This window comes from Hetaerina americana, unplaced genomic scaffold, assembly GCF_022747635.1.
Source record: "Hetaerina americana unplaced genomic scaffold, ioHetAmer1.1.p SCAF_1, whole genome shotgun sequence".
Lineage (NCBI taxonomy): Eukaryota > Metazoa > Arthropoda > Insecta > Odonata > Calopterygidae > Hetaerina > Hetaerina americana.
Window position 1 is genome coordinate 67,853,516 of NW_027286069.1, and position 19,689 is coordinate 67,873,204.

At 37.4% G+C, this 19,689-nt stretch overlaps 2 protein-coding genes across 2 annotated transcripts; both read left to right on the forward strand.

The window, feature by feature from the left end:
• Window positions 1–526: 526 nt before the first annotated feature.
• LOC139692799 (uncharacterized) lies at window positions 527–11,204 on the forward strand. The gene is made up of 3 exons (XM_071591094.1): window positions 527–725; window positions 6,911–7,025; window positions 9,597–11,204. The coding sequence occupies exons 1-3, from the start codon at window positions 660–662 to the stop codon at window positions 9,818–9,820; spliced, it is 405 nt and encodes a 134-aa protein (XP_071447195.1). The 5' UTR covers window positions 527–659; the 3' UTR covers window positions 9,821–11,204.
• Window positions 1,240–2,617, forward strand: LOC139689471 (succinyl-CoA:glutarate CoA-transferase). Its single transcript, XM_071586614.1, has one exon. It carries the CDS (start codon window positions 1,240–1,242, stop codon window positions 2,365–2,367), a length of 1,128 nt encoding a protein of 375 aa, XP_071442715.1. The 3' UTR covers window positions 2,368–2,617.
• Window positions 11,205–19,689: the final 8,485 nt, after the last annotated feature.

Here is a 19,689-nt window from a genome sequence, read left to right on the forward strand (position 1 = left end):
ACAATCGTACACCTATGAAACGATTTGGAGAAGAATCCTGAGAGCACTTGAAGAAACCATTGGGACGCGTCTGAGGCTAATCATACTATATGGGCAATGAAACATCAGTGCTATTTGGTGTAATTTTCATGATTTCTTCACACTTAAAATAATTGCATGCTGAAAAGATATAATAAGACATCAAAATCTGGTGATTATTTTACAGCATCTCTCGATCTCATTCTGTGATAATTGATTTCAAATTATTACATTGAAGGGTCGCCCAGCTATCAACAAATCAGTATACCTTAGATGACGTCACACAGTGGCGGGATTTTTTTTGTCTCCTGTATACTAAGATAATGGCTGCATTAAATGCCGTTGATAAACTTCGGCCAATTTGAGAATAAGTTACATTCTTTTCACAGTTAATTAGTTTCAGTTACTGAGTAAACTACTCCTAACGCTCTGTACTCAAGATTATGCAATTCGAATAGCCCGTTTTACATTTCGTTACTTCACTGTTTTATAGGTTGCTTGCGTTTGGCGTGTTTTTGCTTGCTTAAGTATTTTATTGTGGAATTAAAATTTATATTACGCATGATCGCCAATGAAAATATACAGTTAACGTCAGCTCCTGTTTAAAGATATCCAATTCTGAATGATAGAGTCTTGTAGCAATGGCTGAGAGGGCAGACATTCCTGAGTCGACTACTACTTTAGTGAATAGCGAGGACCAGTCGGAGGTAATTTATGATATTATTTACAGCTATTAGCTCCTACTCATACTGAAGGTCACTCAGATCCAGCCCATCTTAAATCTTTGCTTTAGAACGGTGTGTTTCAAGTCACTTTTTGATGTTCTCATCAGTTAGAAGAATTAGTGGAACTGAGATAAGTGTTGTAAGACAAGATCAAAGTGATATTATTTTGAGATAAGATTTAAGTACTCTTACTTTCGGAAAAGATAATAGCTTAATGTATAATACAATTCTGAATATTAGAATTTATTTTTGAAGACTTCTGTGTTGGTGTGCTACAACGCAGTATTTCGTCACCAACAACTTTTCCGTTTTTATAATGTTTTTGTTGCCGTTTTACCGGGGTAGTAATCAAATAGCCCTGCGATTGAAGACACGTTACATTTCTGCCCAGAAATGTATGTGTACTTCCCCAAACAAAGACTTAGACCAACGAAAACCTCTTGCTGGAGTTCGTATTTTAGATTTAAGTCGAATAGTAATGGGACCTTTTTGCACAATGACATTAGGCGATCTTGGTGCAGAAGTAATTAAAGTTGAGCGGCCAATTATCGGTGACGAAACAAGAAGATGGGGTGTCCCAGTAACTGGTGGAGAAACCTCGTACTTCCTGGCAATCAACCGCAACAAGAAGAGCATCTGCATCGACTTTAAATCTGCCGAAGGTCGAAAAGTGTTATTGGATTTAGTGACAGTCAGTGATGTTCTAGTGGAAAATTATGTGCCAGGAAAATTAGACGCCCTAGACCTAGGCTATGAGAGAATCCGAGAAGCCAATCCATCTCTTGTGTATGTATCACTTACTGGATATGGACCAGATGGACCTTATGCATCGAGGCCGGGTTACGATGTCATCGCTGCGTCAGTTGGGGGTCTTCTTCACATCACAGGTCCGGAAAATGGAGAACCGTGCAAGATTGGTGTGCCTATGACAGATATTTCAGCTGGTTTATATGCCCACGGTGCGATTTTAGCGGCTCTTTACCACAGAGAAAAGACTGGACTAGGGGAACGAATTGATGTCAACTTACTGTCTACCCAAGTAGCTTGTTTGGCAACAGCAGCCTCTGCTTGGCTAAATGCGGGTGAGGAAGCAAAGCGTCGAGGTTCATCACATGACTGGATTGTACCATATGAAGCATTAGAGGCGAAGTGCGCCGGAAGGATTACCATCGGAGCAGGAAGTAATGCTCAATTTTCTGCTTTATGCAGTTTGATAGGATTAACTTATTTAATAGACGATCCGAAATACAAAACTAATGTTCTAAGAGTTGAAAACAGGGAGACCTTGATGGCTGCGATACGCGCAAAGTTTAAGGAGAAGACAGTGAAGGAATGGTGTGCGATCTTGGATGGAGCACCTTTCCCATATGGTCCAGTTAATACTATCCCACAAGTATTTGAAAACCCGCAAGTGAAGCATTTGGATTTAGTAAAAAGTGTGAATCATCCTAAAGTTGGTACTGTTAACATTGTTGCTCCCCCAGTACGATACACCAATATAAGCAATGAAGTGCATTGTACCCCTCCACTACTTGGAGAGCATACAGTTGAGATTTTGCAGAGAGTCCTAAATTACTCCCAAGAAAGAGTGGATACCCTATTCAAAATTAAAGCTGTGAATTAAATATAAATGAAACGCAAGATATAATGAGGTTGAAAATGAATTATGATAATTGATTCATAGTTCTTGTTAGGTAGTGACTAAAAACAAACTTCTAATTTTATGAAACTGGGTCAATTAAGAAATATAATTTCTGCTTCAAGGTATTAAGTTAGTATATGACACTTGAAATCCACAACAGAGTCACAATATGTGAATGGAATGTTTAGGTGTACTTATTGCCTTTAAGAAATAAATTGATTTGAACTCTTGATTTTTATTTTTTCTTAGCAAATATTTTCATAGAAAACTGCTTAAATACATTTTTAAGCCTATTGGTAGTATTTTAGTTTATAATAGTTTTATAACTACATTTTTCATAATGTTACTGATCATTGCAATCAGTATCATTATTGTCTTCTTAAATCCCCCCATGCCTCAGTTATGGCCAATTATTAATTTTATATATTATTTTGTGAGCATGTGACCTTTGGTTACCTAATTCATAAGGTGACAAGTTTCATTGTATAAAAAATCCCTTCTATTGTGACTTCCATGATTTCTCCCAAGCTTAAAAGGCGGCTGGCTAAAATTCAGTTTGGGTACGATTATTGATCCCTGGTATTAAAAATATCATCATCATCATCTGCAGCTCTACAGCAAGGTGTGGGCCTTTGCTTCCTCTATGACATGCCTCCATTCACTTCTTGTTCTTGCTTTTCCATCTATCTTGTAACTCCCAATGCCTTCAAATCATCCTCTACATCCTGTAACCATCTCTTCCTTGGTCTACCTCTTCTTCTGACCCCTTCCATCTTGCTATTAATTATCAGTTTGGGCATTCTGTCATTTTCCATCCTTTCTACATGGCCCAACCATGCCAGCCGCAGTGACTTGGCAAATCTAACTATGTCCTTCCCTTCCAGTAACTCATTTATCTCCATTTTCATTCTAATTCTCCATGTCTTTCCTTGTCTAATTGGGACATAGATTCTCCTTATGATTTTCCTTTCAAATTTTCTAAGGGTTTCTTCATCCTGACTTATTAATGTCCATGTCTCAGCTTACAACAGGTCTAATATGCATTTTATAGGCCTTCAGTTTTGTATTCCTTGATAGTAACCTTGTTTTGAGGAGTTTTACATTTGCAAAATATACCTTGTTACCTTCCATTACCATTTGGTTGATCTCCATATATATCTTATTTTCATTGTTAAGTCTGACTCCTTGGCACCCTCAAACTCATAATTTCCAATTTTTATGTTTTGCTGGTCCTGCTTGTTCTGAGAAGCTGACATTTTCAAGTATTTGGTCTTCTCTTCAATAACCTTCAGCCCCACTTCTTTACCAGTGTGTTCTAAAATGTTAAACATTTCTTTTAGGTCATTCACAATTCGTGCTATATTGTCTGCATAGGCGAATCCTTGCTGGGATTTATGCACAATGGTTCCTCTTAGATTCAATTCTTTTATTGCATTATGTAGGGCCAGGTTGAATAATGTGGCTGAGAGAGCATATCCTTGTCTTACCCCTGAGGTCATATTAAATGCTCTACTTGCTCTATCCCCAATAAAGGCTTTACATTGTGATTCATGCAATGTCAATTGAACCAGTCCAATCAGTTTGTCTGGAATAACATAACCTCTCAACCCGTGTAGCATCTCTTTCCCGTTCACGCTGTTGAAAGCTTGTTTGAAGTCAATGAAGAGTATGTACTTGTCAACATTATATTCGTTGTATTTCTCCATTGTTTGTCTTACCGAGAATATCTGGTCAATACTACTTCTACCAACTCTAAAGCCACTGATATTCTTCCAGTATGTCTTCAGCATAGGTGCTTATGCATTTTAGCAGAATACTGGTGAAAATTTTATATGCTACATTCAGTAATGTAATGCCCCTATAGTTTTTGCAATCATATTTGTCACTTTTTATATATTGGACAAATCAATCATGTCTTCAGTCTTCTGGGAACTCTTCCAACTTCCAAATACTGCAAATAAGCTGATGTAATGCTCTATTTAAATCTTGACCTCCATTTTTAATCAATTCAGCTGTTATTCCTACTACTCCTGGTGGTGTGTCATTTCGTTGTTTTCCAATACTTTCAATTACCTCTTCTGTTGTTGGAATAAGCACTTCCTTGTCTTCTGTGTGAATTTGTTTATGCTCTTCTACCCCTGGAGTGAATACCTTATTGTACAGGTCATTAAAATATTCAGCCCATCTCTCTAGTATCTCATTTTCCTCCCCAATGACGTGACCATTTTTATTACTACAGGAGTGCACTTTTGGTGGATAACCTTTAGTCATGTATTTTACTGCTTGGTAGAACTTTTTGCTCTCTTTAGCATTATTGAGCTCTTCTACAGCCTTCATCTGATTTTTTAAGTACTCCTTTTTCTTTCTTTTCAGTAATTTATCAGCTTCTTTCCTGCTCTGCCTATACTTCTCTCTTGTTAATCTAGTCTGCCTTCATAACATATTGTATATATTCTTATTCTTTTCCTTTATTGCAAGTTTACACTCATTGTCAAACCAATCGGCATTGCTTTTTACTTTCGCTTTACTATTTTGGCCTTTGCAGTTGATAGAGCAGATCGTTTAATTCTTGTCCATTGGTATTCCACAGAATATTGCTTTGTCTGTTCTTCCCCATTCCTTGTTAGCTTTCTACTTATTTCATCTTTGTACCTAAAAGCTTGTACAGGATCTCTTAAAATTTTACTATTCCATTTAACCCCTATTGGCCTATTGAGCTCATCCAAGAGAGTCAGTCGTTCTTTAAAATTTACTTTTACTAGATAGTGATCAGTGTCACAATTTGGTCCTCGTGCAGACCTTATGCCTAATATAGAAGATGAATGTCTCCTGTATACCAGCCCATGATCTATTTGATTCACAATTCCTGTCCCAGGCATTTTCCAGGTACCTTTGTGAATATTTTTGTTCAAAGCATGTGCTCTTTATGATCATATTAAGTGGCAGAGCAACCTGGCAGAGAAGCCTTCCATTTTCACTTATCACATCATGCAGTGAGTACTTTCCTGCTACAGAATGCAAGAGGTCTTGCTTACCGATTTTTGCATTAAAATCTCCAAGAATGATAATTGTTTGATATTTTGGTATTTTTTGGCATTCTCTTTCCAGTTCATCATAAAATTCTTGCTTTTCTTCCTCTGTTTTATCTTCAGTAGGGGAAAGAGCTGATATAAGGCTGATGTAATGGAATTTTCCTCTTAATTTTCCTTCTACACATGAAGAGCCCTCTATACCCTATCATATGAGGCACACTTATTCTGGCTATTCAGTCAAGACTTGTCCGGCAAGGGAGGCCCTACCAGTAACTATGCTACCGCCGGCATAGTTCTTGACATCCTTACTGCACACAATCCTCCCTGCCCTGCACTGAAGAGCCTTCGAAAAGGCGGTGCCTCAGGGGGAGGATTTAAAAAAAATATGTTTTTTAAAAAAGTGTATCTATGCAAAAGAGGAGAGATTTACATGGGTGTAAAACTTATGATTTCCTGATGAATATCATCCATCATTAGAACTTATAGTCTAAATATAACTAATAATGAAAATGGGATAGCCAAGACTTTAAACTTGATCGGCACAAGGATTCATTCTTCCCTGAAGATGCCTACTTGGCAGGCGAAACACTTGGGGTCAGGTTTTCACTAGGCACTTCAATATCCCCGATTCCTACTTCTCTAATTTTTGTTATTGAGTACGTAGTGGTAATTGCTTGTTTACGTAAATCCGTTGTTTCGCTACATTTGTTTTATAATTTGGCTTGCATCTGAGTGACTGGCGGGTTACTGTCATAGGAGAAATCCTTGCAAAGCCTGAGTGTGTGTGTGAATGCGATTTACGGGGGTGCTGTTATTCCTTAACACACCCTAGTGATTGAGAGGCTGTAAGGTTGTTCCAATTTTTATTATTTATTTTGACTTTTTAGTGTGTGATTCAGCTATACGGGGGTCACTGTTTCTTAAACACACCCAAGTGACCTAGTGTGTGTTCCCTGTCCCACCCGTTACTTGATTTTTTCCCCCACCTCCTTTTCAACCTTGTGCCAATCAAGTTTACGGCCTCCACTATCCCATTTTCATTGCTTCAAGACCGTAGGTACATTCATTTTATATTGACAACTTATCATATTAAGTATATGTTCTTTACGTGATATGGACTGTGATAACCTTGGAAGGTAACTAATTCATTGAAATATGTACTGAAGATTTTGTTGGTTGTTGATTGCCATCTAAAGCTCAGCAACATTTTGTGTTAAAAGCCTTTCTGGCTCATATGCATCAAGTGGTCATGTGGTGCTTCCTAAACATTGTATGTATTGGTATTTAGTGGTCTCTCTAAACCTAGGACCATATAAGTTCTACATACACTAATAGTTTGTGTGAGTTACAGGAAATGATTTTTTTTAGTAACTATTTTTTCCATATTTTGATTGTATTTTGTTTGAGATTTCATGTACTGAAGGTATTTATGATGGAAAAATTTTCCATCTCCTCAAATAATAGTGTATATTTTATAATGATATTACTTACAGACTAATGAACGATTAATATTGAGGCTAAAACTTCGGAAACCTGAATCAAAGAAAAAAGTTCAATGGAAATCCGGGACAGTGGACAATGAACATATGAATAAGAAGAAGTCCAAATGTAAGTCAGTAGTAATTAGTCATTAATTACCTTGTTGTCCACTATTATATCTTAGGAGACTGCTCTGGCTTTCCACCTCAAGGGCCCAGATTTAAATTCTGGTGGTTACTGGTTTTTTCAGTGTTATCCTAATCCTTACTTGGGGTGCAATATGGAGAGCACTTTAAGTGATTATGCTGTCCATCAGATAAGGTGTTAAATTGTGGACTCCTTTACACCTTTCGTAAGAGTAGGCTAATGTCAATGCCAGGTTTCTCTCCACCTTCCATCCCCTGATTATCCTACCTCTTACCAAATTACCCACCTATCCCCTCGGAGGCAAATGACATTTGATGTTGGTCACTTCCCCTAATAACTACTAATGATAAGAGTCTGCTGAAAATGCAAATTATCTTTGGGATAAAAATCTGTTGTAACTAAAAGAATTTATTAACTTAAAATATGTTGAAAATGATAAATTACCTGATTGGATTACTTTGAGATCAAGTTTTCTTTTTCATAATTTGTCGTATAGTTTCTTTTCGGTCTGGACGTTTTGGGAAATATAATTTTTACGAGGGTCATCCGGAAAGTAGTACCCGTTCGTGAAATAAAGACACAAAAGTAAATATTAACAAACATAAAAAATTTTATTTGAAAGAGGATACTTTAAACTACTTCTCAACATAATCTCCAAGCAAATTAAGGCATTTGTCATAACGTGTGACAAGTTTCTGTATTCCTGCTGCATAGTCCTTCGCCGCCAGCTCATTGAGATACGCGAGGGACCCATCTTGCACAAATTTTTGCATAATGCAGATGGTGTTTAACAATTTCATGAACAATTGTTCGAGAAACATTGGGAAAATGCTCACAGATGTCATCAATTGTGACGCGCCGATCGTTCCTCACGAATTCGTCAACTGAGCTCACCAGTTGGTCTGTAATGACAGACGGTCTCCCCGAACGCTCATCGTCGTGTGTGTTCCCCCTCCCCATGTTGAAGTTGCGACACCACCGCCGAACAGACGACTCGTCCATTACATTGTCTCCATACACCTCCTTTAATTGGCGATGAATATCACATGGGCGAACGTTTCTTGCATAGAGGAATTTAATCACTGCCCTCACTTCACAACTGGCGGCGTTCTCAATTTTTTTAAACATTGTAAACAATCACAGAAACAACACAGGCAATGCTAGCGTCACGCAACTTGGCTCAGAGAAGGCAGACAAGCCACTGAAGCTATCTGACCTCGTCCAGCGGCTACTCGCGTCGTCAGCACTTCATGCGGCACGAACGGGTACTACTTTCCGGATGACCCTCGTATAACTGTAAAAAGATGTACATAGATGTAACCTCATTTTTCCATAGATAGAAAAGTAATTTCATATTCTGAGCAGCATTTTGATCATTGTATCATACTATATTTTAAATTTATTAGTAGGATTTAATATACAGAAGATGGCCAAGTGTTTAGCAAAAATGTCTATTTTGGTACTGTCTAAAATCATCAAATTCTTTTTATTGTACATATGGAATTAAAGGTGATGAAATGTTTAATTTACTGTCTATCTTATGGGCAGGTAATCATTTGACTTGCCACTTCATTAATATTCATTTAATTCTTTTCTTTCTTTCATTCTCTGTACTCCCTCGTAGTTACTTCTGATTTCTATTCTCTGTAAAAGTGAGGACACACCTTCCGTGGTGTGATGGATGATATGTTTGGCTGCGTTGCTGTTCCAGCTACCTTAGTAGTAATCAGTATATAATTCAAAGAACATTAAAGTTATTTTAAATTCATTGTATTTCACCATACTTTTATTATCAAGGCCCATACATTATCAAATTATTTCTTAATTGTTGGGGTTAGAACCTATCTGATAAAACATTCAATTCTACAATATATTTTATGGCATTTATCTAAATCTTTAAAGTGCTTCTAGGTTGTATCCAATAAAAGTGGATGTGTTATGGTCCATTGTCTCAGGGTTTTATTTGCTTTGGCTTAGTGTGGACTATGCAATAAGTCTTTTCTTGGCCACGACTTCAAAATCAGCCTCATTAATTCATTAATGTAAATATTCATTCACTACAAATACATTTTATTGAAAAAATGTTTAAATTAATGCATGTGTTAACATTGTATGAAGACTAAGTGGTTTTGTATTTTCAAAGACAGTAATGCCATTCTTAAGTCATGTATACTCGTACACCAAAAGGAGTGATACTTTTATCGAGATTTTGTTTGCAGAATGGAAAATGATAAATTCTTTTTATCTTCCTCTGTTGGGATATGTTCTAAAGATTTAGTTAAACGTTTTAAAGCTGAAATTGGTGCCTGATGGCATTCATGCGTTCAAGTGGACCAAAGAACAGTTGGATGGCTAATTTGTAGTGGTTAACATTCAATTTTGTTGTGAGTGTAGTCAATTATATTATATACCTATGTCCCAGGCTTTACAACTCTTAGAACTCTGTTATATTTCCTTCTATAGCAATTTATTTGTAAGCCATATTGAATATTTATTATTTTCATTTTATTTAATGCTTATATTAGCCCTAATACTTGAATTTAACTCTTACAGGTTGTTGTATATACCACAAACCACATCAGTTTGGTGAGAGCTCTTCCGAAAGTGATGATGACTGTGAGAATTGCTTTGGACATGTGGAAATGAAGAAGAAGAAAGTAAAGAAAGATATCAGTGACCAACAACCTTCAGATCCTGTGGAGGAGCACAAACCAAATAAAGACAGTGAAAATTCGGGTGGTTCAAACCCAGAAGAGTCTGTTCCACAAAGCAGTTAAATAACTCTTACGAGCTGTGAATGCTGTCGCTAAGACTGTGTATGCATCTAAATTAAACTGAAAGCCATGTATTTACCAGTATAGAAGAAGTTAATAGTAGTAGTAACTGTTTAAGATGAATATTAAAACAGTTCTAAACATTTGTTGTTTTAAACAAGTGTTTTACCAACAAAATTTCATGTTGACCAGGGTTAATCCAATGTTGTGACTCATTTTATAAAATTAAGGCTTGCTTCTTGTATTTAATGTAATGATACTTTTAAATGTGAAGTGGTTTTCTGTGATATTTATTGCATGGTATCAATTTTTTATTAGGGCATAGTTGTTGCATGTACAAGAATTTCAATGGATTATATGATAATACATAGATTTGTTATGGTCATGAAAAATTCATTCTTTTCTCAGTTATTTTTATGTAATTTTCTCATCTTTAGGAATTGAAATTGCATATAGCATACCTTAGTGTATAACAAGTGGTTTATTAAGTGGATCTTGATAATCCAAGGTTTCCATGTTTTAGTTTCCTAGGTATATTTTTTCATTTTACTTGACCATTTTGTTCATTTTGATTACAGTACCTATGTACTGTTACTTATCAACACATTAACTTTATTGCAGTGTGCCAAATAATCCGTTTTTCAATCATCAATGTCTTGTTATATGAAACTGTCATTTAAGGAAACATTTAAAAAACCCCATCTTTGGATTGATTATATATTTATCATTGAATGCATAGTACATTACTGTGGTTGCTGGTTACTATCCAGTGTATGTAATTTTTACTCATCATGTAGACTTGGTCATGTAGGTCATAAACTATAATAGTTTATAATTTGCATTATTCAGTTATTATGTGATGAGTGTAGATTTCTTCACGGAACAAATTCAAAACAAGGCAAAGTGTGTTCTTGTTGATTGTAGACTTCACAGCAGTTTCTTGATACCACAGTATCTTTTGTATTGACTATATATAAAAACTCACGACACTGTGAAAGATATTGAACTATTGAATGCTCTGATGCAATGAACTACTTGTGGTGCATCATTGTGTAGTTGTTATATTTTTGGTAAGTGGCCAACATCAAGTATTTGTTTGAAGTTATAAAGTATATATGACGACTGTATATGATATTTTTTTCTATTATTTATTTTGCAAATCTGTTAGATTCCTTCTGATAGCAGTACTGAAATTGAATAATACAAGTGTATGTCGGTTATTATCCTTTTGCAAGTAAACCAGTAACATTTAATTTATTGATGAGACTTGATATTTATGTTCATTTAGAATGAATTGACTAGAAGTCAATTTACACTTGTTCAGCGCTTTTATCACTTGTTAGTGTTGCAGATCAAGTTTCTGTATACAATAAATGATTATTCCAAATATATTAATTTATCTGATTTATTGACTCATACTGTCCCATTTTTAGTATTTTTTATGATGCATATCATTCACATATTTATGTGTATTATTATGCTATTGCCAAATAATCTGAATTCTGTCAAGGACTCCTTCAGTTAATCTCTATAATTATTGTTTAGTCAATCATATTTCTATTACATATGTGTATGATTGGGAAATTGACAAAATTGAATTGGATGTGTGAATTATTACTGTAAAAGCACACCTGTTTCTTTCATTTACCATTTTTTGTGGTACCAATGAGCTATGTATGTGTTGGGGTTGTAAGAGTGGAATTTTGAAGATACTAGCTCAGCATTGTCAGCAAGAATGTAGCCTGTACCTCATTAGAACTGTAAGGAGAAGAAACATCAAGGGTCGTGATGGTGCAGTGGCTAATGTACTGGATTCTCATCCAGAGGACCTGGGTTCAACCTGGAGGCTGCAGATATTTTTCATTGGTATCCCGATCCCTACTTGAGGTGCTTTGTGGAGAGCCTTTTGAGTGAGTATGCTGTCTGTCAGATGGGATGTTAAACTGTGGACCCCTTGGCACCTATCGTTAAGATTAGGCTAATTCCGACACCGGGTTTTTCTCAACTCTTTCCTTTCCATCCCTAATGGTGTATATGACCATTGCTGTCAGTTGGCTCCCAAACAGCTACTATTACAGCTACTAACTAGCTGAAAAATCATCCCAATTGATGTTCTTGGGAAATGAGGATGGAGGAAATCAAGTCCATATAATTGGAATAAATGCAATCTCTATTATCTGTTTCAATTATAAATGTATGGAAATATGAAAAAGCCTTTGAAAATAAAAGAAATGAGATTTTGAATCAAACTTGAGCTGTGGCATAATATAATACCTTGTTGTTAATGCTCTCATGTATGCATATAGGTACATACTGGAGCATTACCACTTTTCAAGAGAGTAATCCATGGTCATATATTGTATGCACATTGTGCTATTCATGTTGATGGTGGCTTAAGTAAAAAAAAACAAGTCATTTCAGCCGTTGCTCCCAAAAGCGTAAACCAGCAAAACAATATTTGTACTTTTCTTTTAAGTACTTCACTGATGTACCAAAGGGGATGGAGGTTTTGCAGGATTCACTATGCATTCAATCAAGAAGGATATGAGAAGAATGAAGTACCCAATGCAAAGGTTATAAATAATAGCCTCCAGAAACCTCCTGCAAGAATTATTTGAATTTGTCAGAAAAAATAACAATAGCAAACTTATCTAAATATTATCATTGTCTGTTTGCCCTGGACAATAAAATTGAAATTTCTGGATTTCTCTATGATTTCTCCAAAGCATTTGTCAATAACCACCATAAGATTCTGCCGAAGAAGCTCTATACCCATGGAATAAGAGGCATGACACTTTCTTGGTGAGTATATTATCTCATAAATAGGAGTGAACTTGTTTCTATTATTTCTAATAATGGTAAAATTTCTCCCCACCCTCCCCCTCCAATTTATGATTCACAGCATCCCTTTAGATTTAGTCCTTGGCCCTATTTTGTCTCTATTGTATATCAATGACCTTTCTCTGTTCCTCTTACCACTGATATTAATGTGAATGACACTACAAAACAAACTGACACCCGACAGTACCATAAACGCTTCAATGCTGCATATTTAGCCTTCTTCCCTTCTTTCTATAACCTACCCTTTCTTGCCCCTCCCATATTAGCCTAAAATTCCCGCCTCTATCTTAGTCTTCAACATCACATATCAAAATGCTCTGTACCCATCTTTTCTGTCTCCTTTGGATTTCTTCAAAGAATAACCTCTCTTCTTTCATCGAGCATAGCACTTCCTCCTTTTTCATCCTTCTTCACCCCAAGATTTCAAAAGCATCCCATCTATGCTAATTATCTTACTTCAATGACCATGTTTCCATGCTATACAAAACTACACTCAATATCAAAGTTTTGATGAGCTATTTCTTAGCATTCTCATTCAAAGTCTCTTTCATCAATTCCTTCCTTCTTGTGGAAGCTTCTTTGCCTAATGCAATTCTTCATATATCCTACTAATTTGACCATTTTGGCCCTAAACACTTCCAAGATGGGCTGCTCCAGTTTATGAATTCCTACTTTAATATTTAACTTTCTTCTTCCTCAAAAACCACTTAACTTTTGTTTTGCTTACATTGATTCTCATCCCATACCTATCGCATGGACTTCCCAATGTGCTCAGCAATGGTTGTAACCCTTGGGTATACTGGCAAACTAAAGCTTGATCATCTTAAAATCTAACTGATTTTATGAATTCCCCACTTACTTAAATCATATCACCAACTCTTTCCATGTGTCTTCAATCCTTTCCCCTACATACACTTTGAAAAGCAAATGTGGTAAAGGAAACCTGTCTTACCTCTTCCTATTACTGCCCATCCTAACTCCTGAGCTGAGCAGTCTTAGTCATATGTAGGCTGCAGATAGATAGATAGATTTATTCGCCATAGAACAATAAATAATAGTATGGGCTTTGTTAAGATTCAATTATATTTATAGGTGCATTAATATTTACATAAATTCTTTGGAATAATAATGTACATGAAATATATGAGTATTAAAGATTTACAACTCAGAATCCCCTGCATTGGCCCTTTCCATGTACTCTTGGACGCTATAAAAAACTTTATTTAAAAAGAAACTGTTGTATATGTGTAATCAAGTTGCTGTTGTTTTGTACAAGGTTGGTAACATTGTCTCTTTTGGGCTGGCTTGAGCGATGTTTGTATGTGTTTGCTTTTGTTTTTGTAGAATAAAAGTAGGAAGTCGTTTTTTTTTAAACGTCACTTCCGGCCCCACGTTAAGTTGAACATGTCGTCTCAATAATTGCTAAAGATCCTAAATCCTGTTTCGTCACCACGCTGCAAGAAGATCACAACAGGTTATGGGCCCAGAATGTGGAAATAGGAGTGTGAGATCAGTTTGCATGAGATAATTAGGTTCAATTAAACTGATTCCGGCCTTGTAGTCAACCGAGCTGTACTCGTAAATTGTTGCCTCGTGTTTGGATGACAAGTACAATGGAATCAAATGTCATCAACAACATCACGTACGGAGGTTCATTGCCTCAAATTGATAAATTGCGAGGATCGGTGAATTACGAGCAGTGGAAAATGGACGTGGAAATGTACTTGCTTCACGAAGACCTTTGGGACTACGTGGAGAGTGAAGTAGCAATGGACGCGTCAGCTCATGAACGAAAGCAGTCACAGCGAGCAAGGGCGAAAATATATTTGCTACTAGAACAAGGACCGAAAATGGAAGTCATGGAGTGCAAGACGGCCAAAGGTATGTGGGACAAGCTGCAGCACACCTATGAAGATAAGGGTGTGAACAGGCATGTCGCCCTTATAGACCAGCTGTTCGACATCAATTTGGGAACGTGCACAAATATGGAGGACTATGTTCAACGTTTCACAACAGTCGATGCGAAACTAAAAAGCATTGGCAAGAAGATTGACGACGAGCTGCTCGCGGTTTTGATGCTGCGGGGCCTGACGGTTGAGTACAGACCGTTTCGAATGGCTCTAGAGAATACAGTCACAGGGGTCATCAAGTCTGACCTAGTGAAGCAGAGGCTACTGCAGGAAGGGTACAAACGGGCCACAGATTCCAAGGAGCAGCAGGTTGTATTCTATGCCAAGCGGAACCAGAGGCATCAGGGAGAGTGCTCATCGTCCTCGGAGCAGAGTTCGAGTACGTCCGGGGCCAGAGGTAAGCAGAACAAGAAGTCCACCTTCGATCCGAGAAAGGCCAGGTGCTTTAAGTGCGGAGTGATCGGGCACATCAAGAGCGATTGTCCCGAGGAAGGGGCAAAGGTGTCGTGCGGGAACAGCAAATCAAGTGGGGGTGCCAAGAAAGGGAATCCAGTTGCCTGGTTGACAGCCCTTCGTTGTGAAGTGGGGAGTCATAAATGGTACATTGATTCTGGGGCGAATTCCCATATGGCAAGAACTACGGAGTACTTTTCAGATTTTCGACCAGATGCAAGTGACGAAGTAACAGTTGCTAACCATGACAAAATCAAAGTGTCAGGTATTGGTAGTGCATCAATGGATTTGATTCAGGGAAGTACTGCCACCATATCAAATGTTAATTATGTGCCAGATCTTTCAACTAATTTGTTGTCTGTAAATAGGTTAGTGCAAAAGGGTACTGCTGTTTTATTTGATTCATCTGGGTGCAAACTATTTGATGCTGAAACTTTACATGTAAAGGGAGTCATTCAAGCCTCGGGAACAGAGGAGAATGGGTTGTACAGTCTAGATTTAAAACAGTGTACCTCAGGTGACAATGTTGTCAGGGAGGGTGCTGTGGGATTAGCTGCAACTACTGAAGGGAATCATTCTCAGCTATTATGGCACAGAAGGTTAGCGCACTTGGGGCATAAAAATATGCAGACATTAAGGGGGCGTGCCAGTGGTCTGGATTATCCATGTAATAAGCCTCTTCAACCGTGTGTGGCATGTGTAGAAGGAAAGCTTGTTAAAAAACCTTTCACTGTGGGACCGAGAACGGAAAGGGTGAGTGAAAAGCTGAGTTTGGTGCACTCAGACCTGTGTGGTCCAATGGACCCTCCTGGCAATAGGGGAGAACTGTACATGCTCACATTTATTGATGATTGCACTAGAAAAATTTTTGCCTTCTTCATTAAAGGCAAGGAAACACATGTTATCCTAGAATGTTTCGTAACCTTTAAGGCTAGGGTAGAAAATGAAACGGGGAACAGGATTAAGTGTTTGCGGACGGATAATGGTAGTGAGTACATGGGGCGGGCTCTGCAAGAAGAGCTTAGAGCAAAGGGAATAAAACATGAGACAACGATACCATATAATCCTGAGCAGAATGGGCTAGCTGAAAGGGCAAATCGCGTCATTATAGAGAGGGCTAGATGCATGTTATCCGAGTGCAAGTTACCTAAGAGCTATTGGGTTGAAGCATGTAAAACAGCTGTGTATTTAAAGAATAGAGTACCAGCTAAGGGAATTGGGAATGAATTACCTGAGGAGAGATGGACAGGTCATAAGGTTGACCTTAGTCATTTGAGGGTGTTTGGTTGTATTGCCTATGCTCATGTGGCCAAGGCCATGAGAAAAAAGCTAGATGCCACATCCAAACGGTATTACTTTGTCGGATATTGTGAGGAATCCAAAGGTTATCTCCTGGCGAATCCTGAAAACATTGGACGAGTAACAAAAGCGAGGGATGTAGTGTTTTTTGAGGACAGTTTCAGGGAAGAGCATTTAACTGGGAAAACATTGAGGAATACAATTATTCTGCCTGAACTTTTAGGGGGGGGCGTGTGTTTCACCTCCCAGCCCTAGACAGAGGTCAGCATAAATGATCAGGCTGAAACTAATGAAAACACTAGCACAAGTAGTGAGGGTAATAATGATACCTCAAACATTGAGACTGAAGGAAGTGGTCGTGTCTATTGTGGGCAAAATTCAAGCTCAGGTGATGATAGCCAGAGGGAGGAGAGTATTGATCCGGGAGAAAGTAGGTATCCTGTTAGGAATAGAATACCAAAGGAATTTCCAGATCATGTTTTATTTTTGGCATCAATTAATTCAGCCTGTAATCAACCAATGTCTTTGTACTGTGATCCTCAGACTGTTCAAGAAGCTTTGTCTTCAAATGGGGATGAATGGAGGAAGGCCATGCAGGAAGAATGGGAAGCTTTAGCAAGGAAGGGCGTCCTTTCTTTAGCTGATTTGCCTGAAAACAAAAAAGTTGTAAAATGTAAATGGGTTTTCAAGCGAAAGGTGAATGCAGCTGGGGAAATAGAGCGTTTCAAGGCAAGGCTGGTAGCAAAGGGTTATTCCCAGGAGTATGGTATTGATTACCATGAAACATTCTCTCCTGTAGTAAGTTATTCTGCCTTGAGATTGTTGATTGCATTGTCTGTGGAGCTAGATTTAAATATCACTCATCTAGATGTGACTGCAGCCTTCTTGAATGGTGATCTTAAAGAGTCAATTTACATTGAGCAGCCTGAAGGTTTTGTAATTGAAGGGGCGGAGAGTAAGGTGTATTTGCTGCATAAGGCAATATATGGTTTAAAACAAGCATCCAAGGCATGGTATGACAAATGTCGGAGTATTTTTAAAGGTCTTGGTTTCAAGAATTTGACAACAGAATCATGTATTTATGTTAAGGGTATTGGACTTGATATTTGTGTAATAGCTGTATATGTGGATGATTTTTTGGTGTTTTGTAAGAATGGTGACACTGTGAACAAGTTAGTTTCATCATTAAAAAAACATTTTGAGCTGAAAAATCTTGGAGACGCCAAAAGTATTCTAGGGATGAGGTTAACTAGAACCAGTGAGGGAATTGAACTGGATCAGGAAGAGTACATCAAAAGCATGCTGGTTAAGTTTAACATGTCTGATGCTTGTGCAGCCTCTACACCCATGGAAGTTGGGTTGGATGTAGCTCCTGGAGATCCAGATAAATGTCCTGATGTACCTTATCAAGGATTAATTGGTTGTTTAATGTACGCAATGACCTGTACTAGGCCTGACATTGCTTTTGCTGTTTCAAAATTAAGTAAGTTTAATAATAGCTTTAATATGGAACATTGGAAGTTGGCAAAAAGGGTTTTGAGATATTTAAAGGGCACATCAACGTATCGCCTTGCCTACTCAAAATCTGGTGGGTTCCTTGAGGGCTATGCTGATGCAGATTTTGCCAGTGATAAGATTGATAGACTATCTCGTACAGGGTATGTTTTTAAATTTGCTAAAGGGGCTGTAGCATGGGAAAGTAAAAAACAATCCTGTGTGGCTTTATCCACAACGGAAGCAGAGTATGTCAGCCTAACTGCTTGTACCAAGAAAGCTATTATATTGTGTCGAATCCTGAGGGAAATTTTGAAACAGGATTGCAGAAAAATATTTGGCACAGAATCTGTGTGCATGTATAATGACAATCAGTCAGCAGTTAAGAATGCCAATTGTGTTGATGTAAAGGAAAGATCTAAGCATATAGATGTAAGGTTCCATTTTGTAAAAACAGCTGTGACAGATGGTAAAGTGTTTGTGAAATTTAAGTCAACACATGAGATGCCTGCAGATATGCTAACTAAAAGTTTATCTAAGAAAAAGCATTTTAACTGCATGAAGGATGTGAATGTCTGGGGCAACTAGATTAAGTGAGGGTGTTGTATATGTGTAATCAAGTTGCTGTTGTTTTGTACAAGGTTGGTAACATTGTCTCTTTTGGGCTGGCTTGAGCGATGTTTGTATGTGTTTGCTTTTGTTTTTGTAGAATAAAAGTAGGAAGTCGTTTTTTTTAAACGTCACTTCCGGCCCCACGTTAAGTTGAACATGTCGTCTCAATAATTGCTAAAGATCCTAAATCCTGTTTCGTCACCACGCTGCAAGAAGATCACAACAGAAACTTTTCAACTTTTTTAAAAATTTATTTTCTTGGGGGAGTTTTCATTGTAACTCTTCAGGAAGTCGATTAAACACCAGTCTTCCTGAAACTTCTGGAGTTTTTTGTAGTGCTGCTACTCTGCAATGGCCATTATGGAAATTATCCTTACCCCTGGTGTCGTACTTGTGAACATCCCTATTTCTGACCAGTGAAGGGGTTTTGGTGCAGGCATACAAAATCACATTATACATATAGATACAGGGAATGGTCATGATTTTGTGTTGTTTGAAGTACTCCCAGCAGGATTTAGTTTAAATATAACCCTTAATGCCTGTTTTTGAAGGGTGAGTATTCTATTGATGTTTCCATGAGCTGAACTCCCCCAGCAGACAATGCCATATCGAGCTATGGACTCAAATATACCATGGTATACTGGGATGAATATTCCTGTATTACAATAGTTGGCAAGATTTTTTAAAAGGAATAGGGCTGAACATAATTTTTTACTACATTTTTCCATTTGAAACATCCAGCTTAACTTCTCTATTTCGCTATGTTCAAACTTGGATATCAATTGGTTTCCTATTTCTACTGAAATATTTGACTGAAGGTCTGTATTACTAAATACTGAGTAAACTTTTTTTCTTGCATTTAGTTGTAAGTTATTTACATGCAGCCATTAAGCGATTGAATTCATCATAGCATACATATCTATTTCTAATTGAGATGATTTAGTATGACCTGCTATTGGACTTTGTCATCTGCACAGAGCACCATGTTATTATTCTCTGGAGAGATTATGGCTTTTTCAATGTCATTCATATACACTAAGAAAAGTAAAGGACCTAATACAGAACCTTGTGGAACACCATATTTAATAGTTTTATAGTTAAGTTTCCTATCCCTCAAATCTACTCCCATTTACTGCAAGTCATTAATTCTACCCAGTCCACTCTATTGAATGCCTTCTCAAAATCTATGAAACATTTACATCCTGATTACATTCTATAAAAACTATTGTCTCCTCACTCAGAAACAAATCCAGTACTGGCCCA